Source organism: Misgurnus anguillicaudatus, chromosome 21 (genome assembly GCF_027580225.2).
Source record: "Misgurnus anguillicaudatus chromosome 21, ASM2758022v2, whole genome shotgun sequence".
In the NCBI taxonomy this organism is placed as follows: Eukaryota; Metazoa; Chordata; class Actinopteri; order Cypriniformes; family Cobitidae; genus Misgurnus; species Misgurnus anguillicaudatus.
In genome coordinates this window covers 32,045,451-32,066,724 of record NC_073357.2, presented here as the reverse complement: position 1 = coordinate 32,066,724, position 21,274 = coordinate 32,045,451, and the positions used below count along the sequence as shown (strand labels likewise).

At 40.6% G+C, this 21,274-nt stretch overlaps 1 protein-coding gene across 3 annotated transcripts in view; it reads left to right on the top strand.

Moving 5' to 3' along the window:
- Positions 1-21,274, top strand: part of rnf111 (ring finger protein 111) — a 43,826-nt gene that overhangs the window by 17,843 nt on the left and 4,709 nt on the right. For all 3 annotated transcript variants that reach the window (XM_073858940.1, XM_073858939.1, XM_073858938.1), the window contains 10 exons: positions 2,964-3,090; positions 10,367-10,524; positions 14,897-15,118; positions 15,225-15,571; positions 17,513-17,762; positions 18,646-19,016; positions 19,393-19,517; positions 19,663-19,780; positions 20,171-20,248; positions 21,110-21,205. In XM_073858940.1, the coding sequence (XP_073715041.1) occupies positions 2,964-3,090; positions 10,367-10,524; positions 14,897-15,118; positions 15,225-15,571; positions 17,513-17,762; positions 18,646-19,016; positions 19,393-19,517; positions 19,663-19,780; positions 20,171-20,248; positions 21,110-21,205 (1,892 nt within the window). The remainder of the gene's footprint in view (positions 1-2,963; positions 3,091-10,366; positions 10,525-14,896; positions 15,119-15,224; positions 15,572-17,512; positions 17,763-18,645; positions 19,017-19,392; positions 19,518-19,662; positions 19,781-20,170; positions 20,249-21,109; positions 21,206-21,274) is intronic.

Below are 21,274 nucleotides of genomic sequence, written 5' to 3'. Positions count from 1 at the left end.
AAACATCTGTTTTTCACAGACTACTTGGTGTCATTTTCTGTAAAAATAGAGAGTGAGGGGAAGTTGTTAGTAAGAAGCACTGATACATGTACCAGATATGTTTGTGAGTGTTATGTTGAACACACCCTGGGCCTCCTGACACCAAATCCAGGCAGAGCTGGAGTTAAAGAAGGAATGGGAAATCAAGCGGGAGAGCCAATCAGAAGAGAGATTTATGATTGTACTACAAAAGCCTTTGCCGGCACACTGCTAAGCACATCTTTCACTGACCTACATTTAGCTTCCTTGTCACATAGACACACACATATAGGCCTGGAGCATTCACTGGCTGTATTGCTGCACCAAAACCACCATAAATTAAACAACTGTTGATACTAAGGGAAAAAACTGCTTTTGCGCTATATTGGTGTAGGAAGCTTAGTGCTGTAGCTTTTAAGAAAAACTAGGCTAACAATACCCTAGGTGTTTGATGTCTTATGCTTTTTGGTGTGATAAAATTTGCAGGTGTTCTGTTGAATATGCAACTTTTAATGGTGATATCTGCCCCCCTGCTGTTTATCCCTTTCACACATACAGTCTTTACTGGTAAATTACTGGTAAATTGCAGTTAACAGGTCATGTGTTAACACAACTTTTCTAGTAAATCAGTGCTGCCAATTTACCAGTAATAGAGGTTGTAAGATTACCAGTAATTTACTGGTCTCCCCACTGGTCTCCCCACCACCTCTCCCAGTGAATTTGGTTGCAAAAGCTCCGCGTTCAAAAAGCCAACAGCATATCTGTCTTAAGCTGTACTGTTGTATCTCTTTTCGGGTCTGCAGAACCTGTAAATGTAAGATGAGCTTCTATTTTAACAGTTTCTCTGCCAACTGCTTTAGTCGAGCGGAGACTTTTATACGTTACTTTGCGGTTCCGCGTGTTACGTTTATCTTTCATATGTGTAGACATGCGCACATGGACAAAACCATGAGAAAGCCAGTTAAGGTGTTTACATGTCATGCGAAAACCTGTGCCATGCGGTTTTTGCTTACGCCGTTTATATGCTTTCCCCGATAAAGGAAAACCGTTTTACGGGTTTACATGACCCCACACATTATCAGTTTATTAAGGATAATCGGCGTAAGACTGTGCATGTAAACGCACTCATTTTGTGTAAAATCTGATGATCAAAGTCAGTCAGCACTAACTTGTTAAAGCGCATATGCAGTCTCGAACTTGCCTCATTTTTCTATGGCGATAGCAACTGGCTCTTGTTTTATAAAAATCAGAAAGATGTAATGCATTGTTTTTGTTCATATGACTCATATACAGTCTCTTTAAGGGTATGATCAAGTAGTTTTAATTGTTTAGTCTTTATTAGGCAAACAAAAATCACAAAGATTGAAACAACGAATCGCAATAGCCACATAATTGCAATGTGTATTGAATTGGCACACAAGTATCAGGATAGTATTGAATCTCCAGATTAGTGAATCATCCTAGCCCTAATGCTTCTCAATTAATTACGGTGAGATGTCACTACATCCAAAAGCCAGAGGGCGCTCTCGTGCAGAAACTCTATATGGGCCACAGAAGAAGAACCATGTACAAAAGCTTTTCCAGGAAATGGCTTAAGCATATATTTATCATAGATGAGTATAAAGGCTAGATGTCTCTCCCGCGCTGCTGGCCAATTCAGTGGAACGTCCGCATTTGGCGGCCATCTTACCACAGGCAGCTTGCTCACTCATAACATTGAGTTTTAATGGTACAGGTACTTTTAAATGACCATAACTTGCTTAATTTTCTTCAGATTTTCAAAAGGTTTGGTTTGTTATAAACATCAACGATGTACCTATGACACTGCATACTTATACAAAAAAAAACATGAAACATGTTAAATCATCTAGAATTATAGCCACGTTAATAACATTTGTAAGAATCCAAACTGTTTGAAAATCGGTAGAAAATTGAACAAGTTATGGTCATTTAAATGTACCTGCACCATTAAAACTCAATGCTACAAGTGAGCGAGCTGCCTGTTGTAAGATGGCCGCCAGGTGATGACGTTAGAGACTCTGCCGTAACACATCTAGCCTTTATATATATCTATGATATTTATATTACTGTTCTTCAAATCCTGCCAGGTATTTTCATGACAATAAAGTATAATGATTATGTTTGATGGCTGTTGCTTTTTCAAATGTACTCAAACTAACAGTGATTTCAGATTGATAAGGACTTACTGATCAAAAGCCGTGTGACTTGAAATAGCTGTGCATAATATTGCCTGTGCGATTTATTGTTATTTGCCAGGTATTTTTAGTGTATATTGGCATTTATCGTAACATCCTTAAACATTACTGCTGTTCAAGACACATGTTGTTCCCCAGTTCAGTTCCATTTGAAGTCACCTAATGCAATATTGTACAATATTGTACAATAATACAATATTGTCTGGTCATGAGCAACTGTGCGACTGTCAGCGATTGCCACAGAAGTAAAAACAACAAAATACGGACATGACAGTGTTGCCCTTAGAGTAAATCAGCTTCTTTTTTTGTCCACCAATCAAGTGACTTGTCATAAATTAGTAAAAAATTAACAAATAAATATATGAGTAAACTATTACACCGCCCCTGACACTATCGCGTATTGGCGATCTCACAGGCTGATGATAATACGGTCTCAAAATGGGGCATATCGCTGTGGTGTAACAGCATTTTGCTTTGTGTCACATTACCACTTTGGCCCAACGGCCCATCATCAATTATTCCTTACATAATCCCCCATGAATACATGCTGTAAGTGGATTAAATGCATCATAGAAAATAAAACACAAGCATGGCATGTTGTTTCTATTTTGATGGCTCAGTTATAACTTCTTCTTACAATCATATAGAGCTGCACTGTATGCATTTTTTTTTGTGCTTTGGGGCTTGAATATTGGCATTAATGAGTTTAATCTCCATGCTGTTTCTCAGGTGTTCTGGATGAAGATGTGGTTGTGATCGAAGCAACTCCTGCACCTGCAGTGCCTGCAAATGAGGAGATCAATGTCACCTCCACAGACAGTGAAGTGGAGATCGTAACCGTTGGAGATGCCTTCAGGTGAGATTTGTCTTTGTAGATAAATATTATGTATTTGAGGAAGCATTGGAAACGAATCCTCATCATTGGACATATAAATATCATCTGAACTGCAGCATCAGGTTTATGGCATTTTGGCTTGCACACTGAAGAGCTGTCGGCACTACAGTCCAGATGAGATAGCACATTTGGCTTTGGACTTAAAGCTGATATTCTCCATCAAGGAATTTCACAGGGCTCCCAGCTGTTACTGTATGTTTTGAGGACAAGCCCTATATATATTAGCACTTGAGTGCAAGTTATAGTCGTGCATCATGTTTACACCGTAGGTTATCCGTAGCCTGATGCGCACCTTTGCAACATTTTAACAGCGCGTCCGTTCCATCGAGCCTGCGCCGTAGGACTTAAGGGCTCGTTATAGTCGTGCGTAGGTCCTACGGCGTAGCAGCGACGGTGTAGGTTCCGCGTCGGTTTTCATTTATACTTTTGCGTCGTCGTCGACGTGCAAACACGCGTGACCGCTGGTAGGCAGTATCCACGCGTGTAACCACAGTAGCAGCAGAAGTCGTCACAGAAGAAGAAGCTAAGCAAGTTAACCCACAAACGAGGAAGAAACAGCAACTTGTTGTGTATAATTTGAGAAGACCAGCAATGATGGAAGTAAATAAACAGCGACTTTTGATGCAGTTTGAGTTAAATCACTCCTCAACTTGGCTCATCTTTGTTTTCACCGTCACAAACGGAAATACCTATGACGCAGTTTCTTTTACCTGACGGGAGGGGTTTTGGTGGACCAATCACAGCGCTTGCGGTCCGCGTAGATCTGACGCGCTGTTAAAAATTTTGTGAGGTGCGCGTCAGGCTACGCAGAGCTACGCACAGGCTACGGATAGCCTACGCCGTAGCTAGGAATTACGCACAACTATAAATCGCCCTTTATGCACAACTTTAATGAGCCTTTAAAGCCCTCTGGGGTTTTTTCACTTTCAGTACAACAGAATAAAGCAAGTCCTACTGCAGGGTTATTTTCTCTTATGACCTGCAGGACTTTGTAACGTTTGTAACAGAGGCTTTGCCTTTAACATGCAGATTTGACTTTCAGTTGGCTGCACAGCATGTCTATTTTATAAATGCTACAGCCTACAGTATTTTGGCTCTGTTTTCTAAAACTGTGTCAGAAGGATCTCTCAGCATGCCTGCCTTTTGAAATCTGATTAAAGCTTTAAACTCAATCATATATATTTTTTTGTATGAGCTGCGTTCCTTCCCACCCTTGGTTAATTTGATTTTGGTGTCTCGCTTTTTTCTTAATTATTATTGAGGTGACTGTTCCCGAGTTGAGAATCATTGCTTGATTTCATTATTCCTTAAAACTCTGCCAGAAATAGTGACGGCCGGCATTGCGTGCCTGCCAGCAAAGTCATTCAGTCGAGCCAAATGAACAGAGAACTGTCGTCATTGTGGGCTGTGCGTTGGAGGTTGATATGTGCTGTGATGGTCTTGGACCTGAATCATTTAGTTAGGGTTAGTTGAGTAACTTACCTGTCTTGTCCCATAGTGTTCATATCAAATCCTGTAATTAACGTACATCTGGAAAAAATGAGCCCTGGAGGAACGTTTATATAAAGGCATGGAAAGATGAGAAAGTGTTTTTGTGGTTGCCCGCAATAGTTGTAATGGTGAAATGAGTGGGAAGAACTATTGCATAGTCACATGATAGGGTTGTACCCCTGCAGGTGAATCATGCCCCCATGCCCCGCCTGCTGGCCATGTGCTTTTGTTTTTGTGGTGTTGTCCTGTTGGGAAAGCTGGAGGGGGCAGACTCGTGCCCAGGGCTTGTCCTGGCACCTTACAATCTTAGTTATGACTCACCTGCTGGTTTGGGTATTTGGTTGTCCAGCTATATAGCAAGTGGATCAGAGAAAAAAAGCCTCTACCTCCTTTATAAACACCATCTGAGCTCATCTGCCATAGAATCATAGATGTTTTCTTCTTAAATTAGATTTCCCCTCCTCCATTCGCAAATGTTTTCTCTCTTTCGCCGCATCAGTAAGATCAGCTGTCTCATTTATTTTCCCAAAGGTCACCAAGACCGCTATCCGGCTTCATACAACAGGAATGGATTGCTACTGGAATTGTGTGGTTTTGCCTTTCTATGGCTTTAGTGTCAAGATTTTGTATCTGTGTACTTGTGCAGGGTGAGCGAGTGAGTGTGCCTGCATGCATGCGTGTATGGGTATGCAGGAATGTGGGCTTGTGACTGTGAGTGCTGATCAGCAGGCAGTGTGTGTATATGCTTTGGACTGTGGTGTGGTTTGGATTGGTCTTCACAGCGAAGGGGGAGGGAGAGACATTACAGCTCATGAGAGGAAAACATCACGTGACTAAGGTCAGAGAAAAATGGGAGTCTTTTGTGTGTGTGCACATTCGGGAACTGTGGATAGATGTTTCTATAGCCAGAGAAATACAGTAAATGCTTTAATTGTGTCACCAAATTGATATCACATAATCCAAAACATTTATTAAATATGAGAATATGGAAATCTATGTATAGGAGTGTTAAGAATAAGTTCAATCTTTTTCTGTGAGGGCCAGCAGGTTGTTTTTTAGTACATGCCTTGCGTTGATGGCCCATCCCATCTCTAGACCCTGCCTCCTCCCTCTGATACTATTTTAAACCAGTTGATGTGTTCACTGGTTTACTTTGCTTTTATTTGTCTTTATCAGTTTGGTTAAGGCATGTAGGGCAGCAGGATTCATCTGAGTTTCTTGTATTCTTACATTTTATTCTCATCCACATGCCCCACCCCTCTTTTTCTTTGTGTTTTCCTCTCTTCACTCCTCCTTTCCTCTCCTCCTCCTCCAGTCTGTAGGCTACACCCATGACCACTGAAAGTATTTCCTGAAGGTGGATGGTGTGTAGTGTGGAGTTGTGTAGTGAGAGCGATCTCATTTTATCATCCCCATCTCCCCGAGGTGCCCGGGCTTGCAGCAAAATGCAATGGGTATTGCTTAGCTGGAGGAGGGGCTTTGGGAGACTGAGGTCAGCAAGATGACCAATGAAGCTTTTCTATATAAAGCTTCTTTGTAGGGCTGTGACGGTGGCATTTTTCACCATTGCGATGGTAACGCACCAATTCACCCCCAAGCCAGCGGGTCGTCACTGATATCAGTTGCCTTCCCTTGCAAATAGCGCACTAGTCTGTTGGTCATTTGCATTCACACTAGGGATGCTCCGATCGATCGGCCGATAATGCTTGCTATGTTTCTTAATGAATTACGGTGAAATGCCGCTACATCCAAAAGCCAGGGGGCGCTCTCGTGCAGAAACTCAAAATGCGCTGTAGACGAAGAACAATACACACGCAGCTGTGATGACACGCAGCTCCATGAAATGGCTGAAGGATATATTTATATTGCTGTTCTTCAAACCTTTTCAGGTATTTTCATGATAATAAAGAATATGTTTAATAATTATGTTTGACGAGTGTTGCTTTTTCAAATGCATGTTATAAACGACTCAAACTAACAGTGATTTTAGATCGATAAGGACTTAATGATCAAAAACCGTAGTGAAATAGCTGTAATAAGATCGGCTGTCCGATTCAGAATAGTGATCTGCAACGTATTATTAGTGGAGATCGGCATTGATCGGAGCATCCCTAGTTCACACGAACTTGAAGACATCTCAATGGGCGAGATTGTACTTCATATTTTTCATAGTTTGTGACATGCACACCACCGCAGGGCGCACTTCACCACCACGGTGGTGCGGTGGTTATGACAACCGTCACAGCCCTACTTCTCTGTTTATAATAAAGGGGGATGCTAGTCCAGGAAATAATTTTGAGAAATTATATTGGTTCATATTCACAGTGCTTTTTATTAGGATGCCTCTGTTCATGTCTTTAAATGTTGTTGTTTTTGTTGGAGTGGTCTTGAAACTAAGATGATATTCTGCTTTATGGTTGGTCACTTGCTTTGCTAGTAGTAAGTCTTTCAATTGGGTTTGGGTTTTATTCAAATGTATTTCTATAGTGTTTCTCACAATTTAGCATTTTTTTCAATGCAGCTTTGCAGTAAATAAATATTACTACAGGACGTATTGACGTATACGATGAAGCATACTTGCAAAATACATGTATGTACATTAGGAGTACCAACTGTGAAAACGGTCTGCATGTCTTATTCACATCTTCCCCATCTCATTACAACACACTGTCCTGAAAAGCATAAGTTGACTCAATCTTCTAGCACACAGGAGCTGTGTTCATTCTGCATGGGCTTCTGTTCTGTCATTTTACCGAGATGAATTGCCGGCCCAGCATTAATGGAGCCCTGTGAAAAATGTCAAGTCTTGGTTTCAAATTCTGCCCCGAGCCCCTGCTTTGACCTTTACGGCAGCTTCAGGAAAACACATTGATCACATGCTCTTGCTGTAATGCCAATAATACGTTGGCAAACAAAGCACCATGGAGAAGGACCTAAATTCCACAAATTCCAAAATAATCTTACCGTCTCTCCTAGGCATTTCCCTATAACTTCCTATGTTTACAAAGCCCATCCCTGCCATAAACTCCAAATGCCACGCAGGTGTAATTTACAAAATAATCCCAAGGCTGCTTGTGGGTAATTAGAGGAAGATCCCAGTGGAGTTCTCTGTCTCTACCTGTGATTCTGACAAATATAGATCAGTGGTTAGGGCTGGGCGATATTAAAGGGACATTACACTTTTTTGAAAATATGCTCATTTTCCAGCTCCCCTAGAGTTAAACATTTGGTTTTTACCGTTTTGGAATCCATTCAGCTGATCTCTGGGTCTGGCACTAGCACTTTTAGCATAGCTTAGCACAATCCATTGAATCTGATTAGACCATTAGCATCACACTAAAAATAACCACAGAGTTTTGATATTTTTCCTATTTAAAACTTGACTCTTCTCTCAAACTGGCGTAATAATCAAGGACTTTGCTATTATTTTCAGGCAGTGGGTGGGTAATATCACTACGCCTGCTACAGCCATGTTACGGCAGCAAAGTCACTGATTATTACCCCAGTTTGAGAGTATAGTTCCTAGCCATATCTGCCTAGAAAATCACAGCTTTTAATTTTCTGTCGGTCTTAGTACACGATGTAACTGCAGAAGAGTCAAGTTTTAAATAGGAAAAGTATCTAAACTCTTTGGTTATTTTTGAGTGTGATGCTAATGGTCTAATCAGATTCAATGGATTGTGCTAAGCTGTGTGCTAGCGCCAGACCGGGAGATCAGCTGAAAGAATTCCAAAACGGTAAAAATCAAATGTTTAACTCTAGGGGAGCTGGAAAATGAGTATATTTTTCAAAAAAGTGAAATGTCCCTTTAAAGGGGTACATATTATGCAAAATCTACCTTTACAAGGTGTTTGGACATAAATGTGTGTTGGGAGTGTGTGAACACAACCACCCTAAGGTGAAAAAATCCACCCACTCCTCCTTTTTAATCCCCATTAAACCAGAGCAGTCTCATTAGACATGCTGTTTTGATTCTCTTGTTAATGTGATGTCACACTAGCCAATCCCTGTCCACAGCCATTGACTGACTGGTTAACTTTACCCCGGATGCTTTTCTAAATGTGTTTGTTAGCACATGCCACAGTTGTAGCACTAATGTGGCTAAAGATACCATTGTCCCAGACTGTATTTACAGGAATCAGATCTATTTTAAAGCTTGTTTGCATTTAAAGACACATAAAGACAGCACTTTAAAAAATAGGGCCATTTTGGACATGCTATAAAAAAATCATCTGTGCGGTACTTTAAACTAAAACTTCAGACATTTATGATCTTTTTTATTTTAATGTATGCACTGAATGTGTGTTTTTGACCCCAAGGGGAAATTAAAGGAACAGTATGTAGGATTGTGGCCAAAACTGGTATTGCAATTACAAAACTTGTGGCCAAAACAGGGACTCCAATCACACAACTAGTGGCCAATACACAAAATGACAACATAAACATCAGTTGAGGGCTGCAACTCCACTTTTTAAATGACAATATCCTGGCCAGACCACTGTTGTGAGTGATATAAGTATTTGAAGTGAAAATTGTTTCTTAATGTTCAGTGACATATTAGGGCCATTTTATGATTAATTGATATAAATTTCTTACATACTGCTCCTTTAAGGAAGCTACATTATGTATATGTTTACAGTGACCTAGAATTTGTAATGGCTTCCTGTGTATTTGTCCTCTGTGTTAAAACGTTCTGTAAGAGGACTTTTTTCAGTGTCCTTTAATAAGAAAATAGTCACAAAATAAAACTTTAGTCAAATTTTTTATTTGTGCACAATCAATAAATCAGTTTGTTACTTAATAGTAAAACGTGAATTCAACATTATGTTCTCAAGAAAACTATTCAGGAGTTGCTCCCTTGGTCTCAGGAGAATCCCTCACCCCCTCCATGCCTGTTGGTAATCATTTTGTTTTGATGTTTTAATGATGCAATCTGTGGTTAACAGGCTCACCAGTGTTAGGTTGGGAGGCAGGGGGCTTCCCCACTCTCTAGACACAGGGGCTTGGGACCTTTAAATCCCAGCCTGGAGAACAGCTCAATTCCCAGTCACATTCTGCTTTACGGCAGCCAGGGCCGCTGTGCCCCTCCTATGGAATCAGATCCTCACAGAGGGGAAGAATTCCAAGACTGATTGCAGAATTCCAGAATAATTTGTTTGGATTATGGACAACTGATGTATTTTTAAATGTAACTAATCTAATTTAAACATATATGCTTCCAAAACTTGCCACCCGGAGTTTATACCAGGAGTTATTTAGATTATCAAAAATGCATTGTTAAACAACTATAAAAAAATAAATTATGGCACCTATATAACTTAATTTGGGTTTTAAAAAGTAGAGGCCTATTTGTTAATTGCAAAAGAGCAGGATATATTGTATATGTAAAGGCAGAATAAAAGCCCCTCCCCTTTCCTACAAGCTTCTCCCCCCACACACTGTTTACACCAGAAAGCAGAGACTTTGAGTTTCTCTCCTCTTAAACAAAATAGCTTTCATTCATTAACATTGTCTTTTATATCTGAATTTATTCTCAGATATAGAAATGAAAATATTAAAGATTAATTCTGCTTAAAGGTTTTAGAAAATGTAATGGGACATGCTTGTTGTTCCAGCTGATCATTCCAGTACCTGCTAAGCTTCTAATGTAATGCTACAACTCGCTGAAAGCAACCAGACTTATTACGTGAAACCAGGCCAGATTGATGTACAGTTTGATCTGAAGTGCATTCTGTTTGTTGTGCAGGCCGCGCTCAGTGGGGAGTCATGGCAGGATGCACTGGGGACCCAGCTGTTCCCAGAGCCGAGCTCAGGAGGGACGTGGCCGCCATCGCCTGTCCACAGTCATTCAGCCACTCAGGCAGAGCACTGGAGAGGTGGTGGACCTCACAGTGGATGAAGATGGTAAGAATAATAATTACAAAATAAAATAAAAAAATTAATTACACTTCCAATAAAATAAGGTAGTTGTTATCACGCTGATATATGTTCAATTGTTCATTTTTGTGACAAGTTTAATTTTAGCTAGTAATTTGATACTATAGAAACGGGGCGTGTGGTTATGATTGACAGCTTCTATAAGCAGACTCTCTGAGCTTCAAGGGAAGATTGAAGATATAACTAACTCTTAATTTTCGATTTCTGTGTTATTTCACACTAACAAAATGAGTTGTATTTAAAGGAACACGCCCAGATTTTGGGAATTTAGCTTATTCACCGCATCCTCCAGAGTTAGATAAGTCCATCTCCTTTCTCATCTCCGTGCGTGCTGTAACTCTGTCTGACGCAGCCCCCGCTAGCTTAGCTTAGCACAAAGACTGGAAGTGAATGGCTCCAGCTGGGATACTGCTCCCAGTAAGTGACAAAATAATGCGAACATTTTCCTATTTATGTGTTGTGATTTGTATAGTCACACTGTGTACAAATAACAAGGTGATATGAGACACAGCGATCTTTTAACAGTATACATACTGGGAACTATATTCTCAGAAGACGAAGCACTGCTTCTTGGGCGGAAAGATGTCCGTGTCTCATATGACCTTGTTATTTGTAGATGGTGTGACTATACAAATCACAACACATAAATAGAAAAATGTTTGCGTTATTTTGTGACTTATTGGAAGCAGTTTGCTAGCTGGAGCCATTCACTTCCAGTATTTGTGCTAAGCTAAGCTAGCGGGGGCTGCGTCAGACAGAGTTACAGCACGCACAGAGATGAGAAAGGTATGTATGGACTTACCTAAATCTGGGGGATACGGTGAATAAGCTAAATTCCCAAAATCTGGGCATGTTCCTTTAACTTAGCAGTCCAGTTAAATGAGACGTTCGAAGGGCCGTGGTTGAATTGGGTGTGCAAGCATTCTGGCACAAGTTTGATACCGTGGCTCCACTTCCGATTCCTTCTGCGCATGCACTGGCTCCAAACTGATTTTTTTTCGTAACATGTCAGTGGCCATCGTGGGCCATTTTGTTCAGTTCATTTACAATAAAAAAGGAAGTGGCGCGGCAACTATCTTTTTTTAGAGTCTATTCTCCATACCTTTATAATCATCCATTCGTTTTGGGATCAGACATAATGTTGAAAAAACAGAATCTCAACAGGAATTCAATATCCCCTCATTTTACAACATTAAAAGGCTGTTGGGATATTGTATTGTTCATGGCCTTTCCTCTTGCTTAACTTCAAGTGCTCTACATCCAAGAGCTGTAACCACCACTTTCAAGACCGTTGTGTTGCCTAACCAGAACACTTTTTGTCCACTTTTGCTGAGGAAAGACTATTTGATATGTGTCAGGCATTATTTGAAACGTAGCAGGTTTGATGAGTATTTGATGAGTGTCTGCCTGACTCTGTGCTTCAGTGTGGTGGTCGTCAGGTCTATAGAGGAGGAAATAAACGATAGATCACCCAGTTCAGCACTGCGTGGGTTTGGGAAATATTAGATGTCAGATCTAATCTACTCAACTCTGAGTGTGAGCAGTCCACATTCTCTCTTTCTCTGAGCTATGTCTCTGTGTGTGAGGGGGAGGAGACATGAATCTGTTAGATTTAGTCAGTGTTTTTCAGTGCTGTGGACTGCAACGTGTGTTCAGGCTTCAGTAATGTAGGCCCTGTTTATTCCTGGTATTAAAGGAAAACACCACTGTTTTTCAATATTTTAATATGTTCTTACCTCAACTTAGACAAATTAAAACATACCTTTTTTCAAAGCGTGCACTTAAAGGTGCAGTGTGTAAATTTTAGTGGCATCTAGTGGTGAGGTTGCGAATTGCAACCAATGGCTCAGTTAACTGCTCACCTCTCGCCTTTAAAACGCATAGAGAAGCTACGGTAGCCGCCACCAGACAAACATGTCATCTTCTGAGACAGCTTCGTAAAAAAAGTTTGTCCTTTAAGGGCTTCTGTAGAAACATGGCGGCACAAAATGGCGACTTCCATGTAAGGGGACCCCTTGGTATGTAAAAAAACAATGTCTCATTCTAAGGTAATAAAAACATAAGGGTTCATTTTAAAAGGTCTTTATACACCCTTGATAATATAGATTTGTATGTTATTTTGCATTTCTGTCAAGAGATGGTTCTAAAAATTACACACTGCACCTTTAATATTTGTACAGCACTTCGTGAATGTGTTTTAGCCTAGACCCATTCATTCCTTAGGATCCAAACAGAGATGAATTTAGAAGCCAACAAATGATTTTTTAAGCAGATAAAAATATGAACTATATTGTATGGCGGAAGATCACTTAGCACTTCGACCTTGGCGTGCAGTAACACAATCACTCCTGACCCCCCCCCCCTCAAACTTCCGTCAATATTACTGCGCCTGAGGTCGAAGTGCTGCTAACTAAGTGCTCTTCCGTCATACAATATAGTTCTCATTTTTATCAGCTTAAACAAATTTTTATTTTGTGCCGCCATACTTACTCGTGTAACAGTCTTTTAATAGGGAAAACATGGAAGTGTTTGGTGGCTTCTAAATTCATCCCTGTTTGGATCCTAAGGAATTAATGGGGCTAGGCTAAATGCTAACACATTCACGACACGCTGTACAAAGATTAGGTGCACAAACTGAAAAAAGATAGGTATGAATTAATTCATCGAAGTTGAGGTAAGAACATAATAAAATATTGAAAAACGGTGGTGTTTTCCTTTTAAGATGCGTTTTCTGTCAATCGAATCACAAATAGATGATCGTGAAACTAGCGTTCGTACCTGGTGCTTTAATCTGTCTCTTTTTTTCCATGTTCAACAGCTTCTGTCCTGATTAATTTGAGGGGATGGTCTATGGGCGAGTCATTAAAACATGAGTGGGAGAAATGATGGTTTTAAGTTGATGCGCACTAATACTTTGCATACTACGCTGCACTTGGATAACATCGACTAAAATATTCCATTAATATTTTAGTTGGATTGTTGTAATCAAAAATCCCTGTTACATGGTCGTTTTTTGTTCAGAGTATTGTCTTAATCAATTTAATATCGAATTATTGTTGTTCGTGTAAACGTACCAACTGTGGGTTCATGCTAAAAGTCAGGATTGGTGTAAAAACATTGTTCTCGTAACATCACGCATTAGATCAATAGGCGGGCTTTTGTAGCTGCTTGAACACATTCGACCACATGATTGTCTACACCTCAAAAGGAATCCGGTCGAATGTATTTTCGAATTACCTCTGAATGTGGTCAAAAGTGGACAAGCACAAAACATTTTACACCCCGTTTACACCTGTCTTTAGCGTTGTACACTTGTGATCCGATCGACCAATACCAGGTGTAGAAACATTGCATTTGTAAGCAGATATGATCAGAGATATGACTGCATTTAATAGCAGGGTTGATGATTAATCTATATTGTTTCCTAATGCATAAATTGCCTTTGCAGCTGCACAGCATTCTCACTGCGTAACAGCCACAGACCAAATTCTGTTTTTATTTGCATGGAACTTAAAGGGACACTCCACTTTTTTTGAAAATAGGCTTATTTATTATTAGCCTGAAAATAGTCCTCTTGGTAACTTTTTAATAGCTGGGGACTATTTTCAGGTGCTGTGTAATATTGTACCTGCTGCACCCATTGTACGGCAGCAAAGTCCTTGGTTATTATTATTATACCGTAGCCATATCGGTCTAGAAAATTGCAACTTTTACTTTAATGAAGTCCCTTTAAAGAAGTGTCCCTTTAATGAAGTCTGTCTGTTATGCAGGAAGCCTCAGAATCAGCCAAATGTTTCATAGATTTACAGAGATCTAGTATAAAAACCAATTAAATTGCCATTTGGTATAAAGAGTTTCAGTCTGTGTGTTCTTGTCCCATTAATCTGTGATATGTTTCTGTAGTTCTAGGTTTGTCAAAGAAAAACTAATTTGCATAGTTTCATTTTGATCTACTGTCAAGAAGTGTATTTCTTTTTCTCCGGGGGTCTGTGTCTGTTGGGGAGGGACCAGAGCATTTGCATTTGCGTTTCTTTTGATGGAATGAGAAATTAATTTGCAAATATGAAAAGCAGATGGATTACTCACAATGAAATGGTAATGAGCAGCTATCCTCATGAGCCACTTTGTGAAAAAAGCCTGAGTGTGAAAATACACACATACTCATACTGATGTTCCAGAAAGACATCTGTAGACATTTACAACAAATCCCTTTACACTTAAATTAATACTGCGGGAGGTCTTTAGCTTAAAGGGTTTGTGCAATGGCTCGGTGGCAAATAATCAGAAGTCTTACCTTTTATATTTGTTGTGTGTGTTTGTGTGAATGTCGAACCATCAGATCTTTCCGTTGTGCCAACCACTTCTGACAGCACACACCCACAGCCGGTCAGTTCTTCCTCATCATCTTCCTCTTCTCATAATGCCTGTACCTCAGGATCGCCACAGGAGGGTCCTGGTCCCTCCAGTAGCTGCTCAGCTGCTGCCCCTGATAGCACACTGGCAGCACAGAGCCACAGTGGAATGCCAGGACCCAGAGCCGCCAACACCACTGCCACGGAAGGTAAATCATTTCAACTTGCAATGAAATCGGTTACCTGGACAATGTCTTCATTGGCATTAGTTTGTTAATTTTGTCTTTTTTCACTCTGAATGTTATTGTCCATCAGATGACAGCAGGAGGAGCTTGTCGGGTGAGAACGGAGGTGTGGCGATGCCCAGGTTACCCTCTTGTTGCCCCCAGCACTCTCCCTGCAGCGCCCCCTCTTCAGGGCACCTTTCCCTGGCACATACCCACTCGGGTTGCATGCAGGGCGGGACGACGCAGCAGTCCGGCCCCTCTCAGTCCGGCGCCCAGCACTCTCATGGTCACACGCACCATTTTCACCATCATCACCTCGCCACCCCAGTCCCTTCTTCCCTTGCCTTCCCAGAGTCCAGCTGCCCTCTGGAGAGGCCCACTGCCGTGCCTGCTCCCTGCGGAGGGGTAAGCAGCAGCAACCAGTACCATGACCAGGTACCTTTATACCTGAATAATTTTTGTCATTATTTGTTATTATTTGTCATTATTAGGCAAAGAGGGAATACGTGTATAATCTCTTTTACCTATTCATTTTGAAAATTATAATTTTAGTTCTTCTCCTGCTTGGCTTTTTTATATCACAAATGGTTTGCATTTTAGAATAAGTTAAGAATCTGCCTTTTGATATGCTAAAACATGCCATGTTTTAACGATGAGAAGAATATCCAAAGCACTTTAATGAAATAATTTTTCTGGAGCTAAACATTTCCACAGGGGGTTTAGTTTGATGCCTTCCTGTCGGTGTTGTTGAATAATTCACATGGAGTTAATTGTCTTGGCTGCTGAATTGTATTATTTACCCTCATATAAGTGCTGTGGAGTATGTGTGTGTATATAGGGTTTAGTTTAGTATTTGTAATGCCATGGCATTTTGTTAATACACATACACGCACACAAGCGAAACTCCAAACAGGATCACCCATAATACTGCCCGGATATTTAGAATGAAAAGGAAGTCGTTTCCATGCTGAATGCATTCGGCAAAAAACTGTGGGCTTTGATGATAGGTGCCATGAGAACTGCCTTTAGCACTTGTGATTACATATGCACAGACAGGAGGCGCTAGTGAAATGAGGTGATGTCAGCCATGTTTTATACATCAAAGTGTGTAAAGGATTAGATTTGGGCTTGACTGCCTTGGTTTCATTAGAAAACTGTTTGGTTTAAGGGTTTTATCCATGTAGTTTCTTTGGTTCGTATCATTATTAATTCACATGGGCCTGATCCGTACCTTTTTTATTTAGGGTATTACTTGCAGCTTGACACATTTGGCCTATTATATTTGAAGAGTTTGGTTCCAAAACGCGATAAATGCCATTAAAAAAAAAGTTACAGCCGAAATCAGTATTGTATCAGGTCAGTATTGAAAAGTAAATTCTTAATTTTACGCAAAATCCAATATCCACCGTGTTATTCTGTCTTCTTTCCTCCCTTTTTTCCCAAAATACAATTACACGGCAGTCCTCCTTCTCTGCAGAATGCAATAAATCCACTCAACAAATCACAGCGCACCATTCCACTCATTGTAAACAACAATGGCGGCGCGTAGAATACACACAGAATCCTAGTTTTTCTCATCTACTTTGTACTTTGTAATCAACAAACAAACAAAAACTAAATAATATTTGTGGTGGGTAAGAAACGTAAGCCATCAAAATCGAATAATTTACGCGAGTTGTTTACGGCTGTTGCTTGTTCTCACACTACAGCCTCAAGCTTCTGTCATGCTAACACATTCCAAGTATAACAGCAGCAATGACAGTGTTATTAATATGACAAAGTAAGTTAAGTGTTTTGAATTAATGCCATTTAATGTTTATAATTTTTTAATCAGTGTATACCACTAGTCAACTAAATGAATATAGCATGGCAAAGATGAATGCACATTTATATATTGATTCAATAGATTTATAGCATTTTGTAAAAAAAAACTTGCAATTGATTTATTGCATTTTGTGGAAAAAATAATTCTTTTTTTATAATAAATCTTTGAAAATCAAATTATGGATTAGAATTTTTGTATGTTTTTATAACCTAAAGAAGCTATGTGAAAGTTTGTAACAGAAATTAGAGGTTTTCATCTTGTCACTTTCTTGGTATAGAAAACACGCTTTTACCAAAATTAGTCAAAATGGATTTATTGCGTTTTGGAACCAAACTCTTCATTTAGTTTTTAGCTCATATAGCTTATAACTTAACAGTTAGTAATAAGCTGAATAAACGCCTTACATTAGATATTAAACTTTAGCCAATTAGAAAAGCTGAAAGAATGCATTTTTTGTTTTCTGGGCATCAAACCCATGACCATGGCGTTATATGCTCACTAAATGATAAAAATGTTAACTTTCTATCTCTCTCCATTTTTTTTCTTAACAGACTCTACCGGTTGATCTCAGTAGCAGTGCACTTCGTAGCAGTGGATCTGGCAGCACAGGGTTCCACAGCACATCTGCCTTTGACCCCTGCTGTCCGGGCTCTGCCTCCCGGCCTCCTACTTACGTTTCCCAGGCCGCACCTGGACCCAGCCAGCAACCTGTGGCCGACTCATTCAGCTCAGCCATAGTGGCCCAACCTCAGCCCCAACCTCCTCAGCTCTCCTCCTGCAGGCACTTCATACATCCCTCATGTACGCCCTTTCTAACTAATCTGTCTAATTATAATGCAATAGCTGTAAACGTAATAATGACATTATAATTTAAACAACTGCTGTCAGTCATATGCATATACAATAATTGTGAAGACCGTACCTCTGTTTTCATTAATAATTGTATAAATATTTGGGGATTGTTATTGCTAGATTTGATTATTGGGAAAGTTATTTCCCTCCAGAATTTAATCCTCTGTATATTTGAACCGTAACACAGCAAGCTTGAGGCTGTTATGAAAAAGATATTTCATTGTGTTCTCTTGTGTGTAAGTGAGAATGCTGGTGTCTGTGCTTTATGGTAATTAGATGAAACACCTGATGTTTAATGTGTTAAGTGCTGCAGGTAGTGTGCCCAGCAGTCCCCCTAATTGCTGATTCGCCTCACGATAGCAGTGTGCAGAATATAAATGAGCGTGGCAGGGCTCCCTGGTGGGCCCGAATTTAGTGAAGTAATTGCCACTCACAGCTCACCGGAGCACCTGTTAGCACATTCTTACTTTCTTTTGCTCTATATTTATGTATCTTGCTGTTTTTTAATTCTTTTTTCTTTCTTTGAACCTTCATAGCATGCCCGTTCTGTCAAATTCTTAGCAATCAGTAAAAATCATCCATTCCAGGGTAATGAAAAATACCTGATCACTGTCCCAGTATTTGTCATTAGCCTGGAATGGATGAGTACAGTGATGCCCTTGTTTAAAGTTTTATAATCATTGGGTTACACGCTTTCATATGCTATACGTTCTTGCCAATAATTATACGTCCTCTTTTCTTTGTGTGGGCACAGTCATGTTGTATTGGCAGATATTATTCAGAAAGGAGAGGTAAATTAGGTAATCTGACACTTGCTAACTTTTTCTTTCAGATGGCACCCTGACTCGCCCCTTGCACCACCAGTCCTCCTCCTCCTGCCCTCACTCCCACAACAATGCCCCTCCCCCTCAACAGCCGCCTCCGCAGGGTGACTATATTATTCCTCACCCCGTCCTCCCCTTCCACACCACGCTGCCCTCTCATGCCCCGGGCCACTCTGCGCCACCTGCCCCTCCACCCTCACTTCCTGCCCACCATCTACCAGGTGCCAGTGCACCCTTGCCTCAGCATCTCCCTCCTGAGCACCAGGCACTGCAGCACCACCTGCCCGTTCTGGGCCCAAACCCAGTCCAGCGGCTCCACCAGCACGAGCTACTGCAGAGGATGGAGGTTCACAGACGCAGAATGTTGCAGCACCCAACGTAAGTCACTCACAGTGATGTTAAAAAAAAACACGTGGGGTGAATATTTTGATCTGTATAGGCCTGGGTGGTGTGATGGTTAGAGATTTGGGTATAAAATTATAATTGTATATCTGCATGGGCTACCTTTGGGTAGAGCTTTGTTTTTGTTATACACAGGTGAGAGCGATGAAGATGCAAAATCGAAAGCGGAAAGTGTCGCAAACAAGTCAATCTTATTTGGCCAAAGATGAAAATTATCTCATGACTTTCTAAACCCTCAAGCTATCCAAATTACATATGAAAAAGATGGACATACGAACACACATTCGAATACAGTTCAGCCTAAGACATTTGACTGGGTTCTCTTCATAACCGATTTTATTTCTCCCCAAACGCGAGCACACGAGAGGCCCCCACCACATCCCCACAGAATGCACCCTAACTACGGTCACGGGCATCACATCCACGTCCCACAAACCATGTCATCGCACCCTCGGCAGGCTGACCAGAGGACCACATGGTATGACGTCTATTCAATAGTTGTTATTAATAGCCACTGCTAGAATAGGATCATATGAATTATGTTAGTGCTGCCGATGTGAGTAGCATTATGATGTATGCCAATATGTAATATGCTGTCTTTTGGATTTCTTTCTGTTGTATAGGGAGCTGGGCATCGAGGCTGGTGTTACTGTGGCTCCCTACCCTTCAGGACACTTGCACCCCCATTTGCCCCACTATCACACTCCAACCAGACTGCATCATTTCTCCTTACCACTGGTGGTGAGCCCCCCCTCTCTCTCAGCAGAAACATAAGCGTACATTAGCATAAATAAAAAAGCAGGATTTTTTTCTCAGGTATGATGACGCAGATTAATGGCGGCAGCCCCAAGCCGTCCTATCCCCAACATCTATTATTTCAGGGTTGATTTGAATGGGTGCATGAATTATGCATTGGCAGTTGTAATGGAAGCTGATTAGACATCACAAGTGTGAAATTTGAATTTGATATAGTTGATAGTCTAAAATTATATTTGAATCTCATGGAGTAGCATTAATGCGTGAATCATTTTTAATGCCTCCCACAAGTCAGACCTGAATTTAGGAAGCTATTTAGCTTATCCTTTTTTAAATCTTAATGTTTTATTTTGTTTCTCACTGTTGTTTCTTCAGCACACTGGGATGTCAGAGGTGACCTATCCACACATTCGTTACATCTCTTCCAGAATGACCTTTGGACGCACCTACGAGGTTAGATCTGCACACAGACCGAAATCATTAGTGCTTATTAAAATTTGACATGCTTACTGTTAAATTCATGACACAAATAAACATTAAATGATTTTTCATAGCTGTATGGATAAGTTTGTTGTGCTAGATCAGGGTTCCCACGGGCCTTTGAAAGTTTGTGAATCTGGCGGAAAAAATTCAAGGCCATGGGAAGTTTTTGAAAATATACATACATAGATACATGTCATTGAAAGTGCTTGAATCCCTTTTATGCAAGAAGTTTTCTGGAAAAAAATCCATATTATTCCCTGTGTAGTGTAGGGTAATATCATAAAAATTCTAGACTTCTTAACACACGTGCTAAACTGTTCTCTTTAAATGCTTATATCTTCTGTATGCGAATGTTGAATCATACCAAAATGCTTTTTTGCATAGTTGTGTTTGACACATGAAAACGTCTCGGGTTATGTATGTAACTGTTGTTCCCTGAGAAGGGAACGAGACGCTGTGTCTCCCTTGCCATACTTCCTGCGTCACTGTAACGCCATCTTTAGCAATATTTCAGATAGCGATATACTTCCTGGCTTCCGCGTCACCCTGTTTTTGTCGTTAAGCCTCACCATTGGTTAAATTTGATATACACATTCAGACACACCCCTGGAGGCGTCCCCAAAGTGTCACCGCAGTGACGCAGCGCAAGTTCCCTCAAAAGGGAACACGATGTAACCTTGCTCTCACTTGAAATGTGTCCCCACATTTAGTCCTTGAACCTGGAAAGTCCTTGAAAGGTCCTTGAATTTGAAGTTAACTAAGGTGTGGGAACCCTGTAGATGCAACACCATGCAATATGGGCGATTCTCATCATTCTTTGTGTTTTACGAGGATCTACTGCATATAGAAGAGCGACTGGGAACTGTGAATCGTGGGGCATCTCAGGGAACCATAGAGAGGTGCACCTACCCACACAAGTACAAAAAGGTGAGAACACACACAACTTACAAGCATCAGTGTTTGGCATGAGGTGGTCAGGAGTGTGTCACGGCTGGA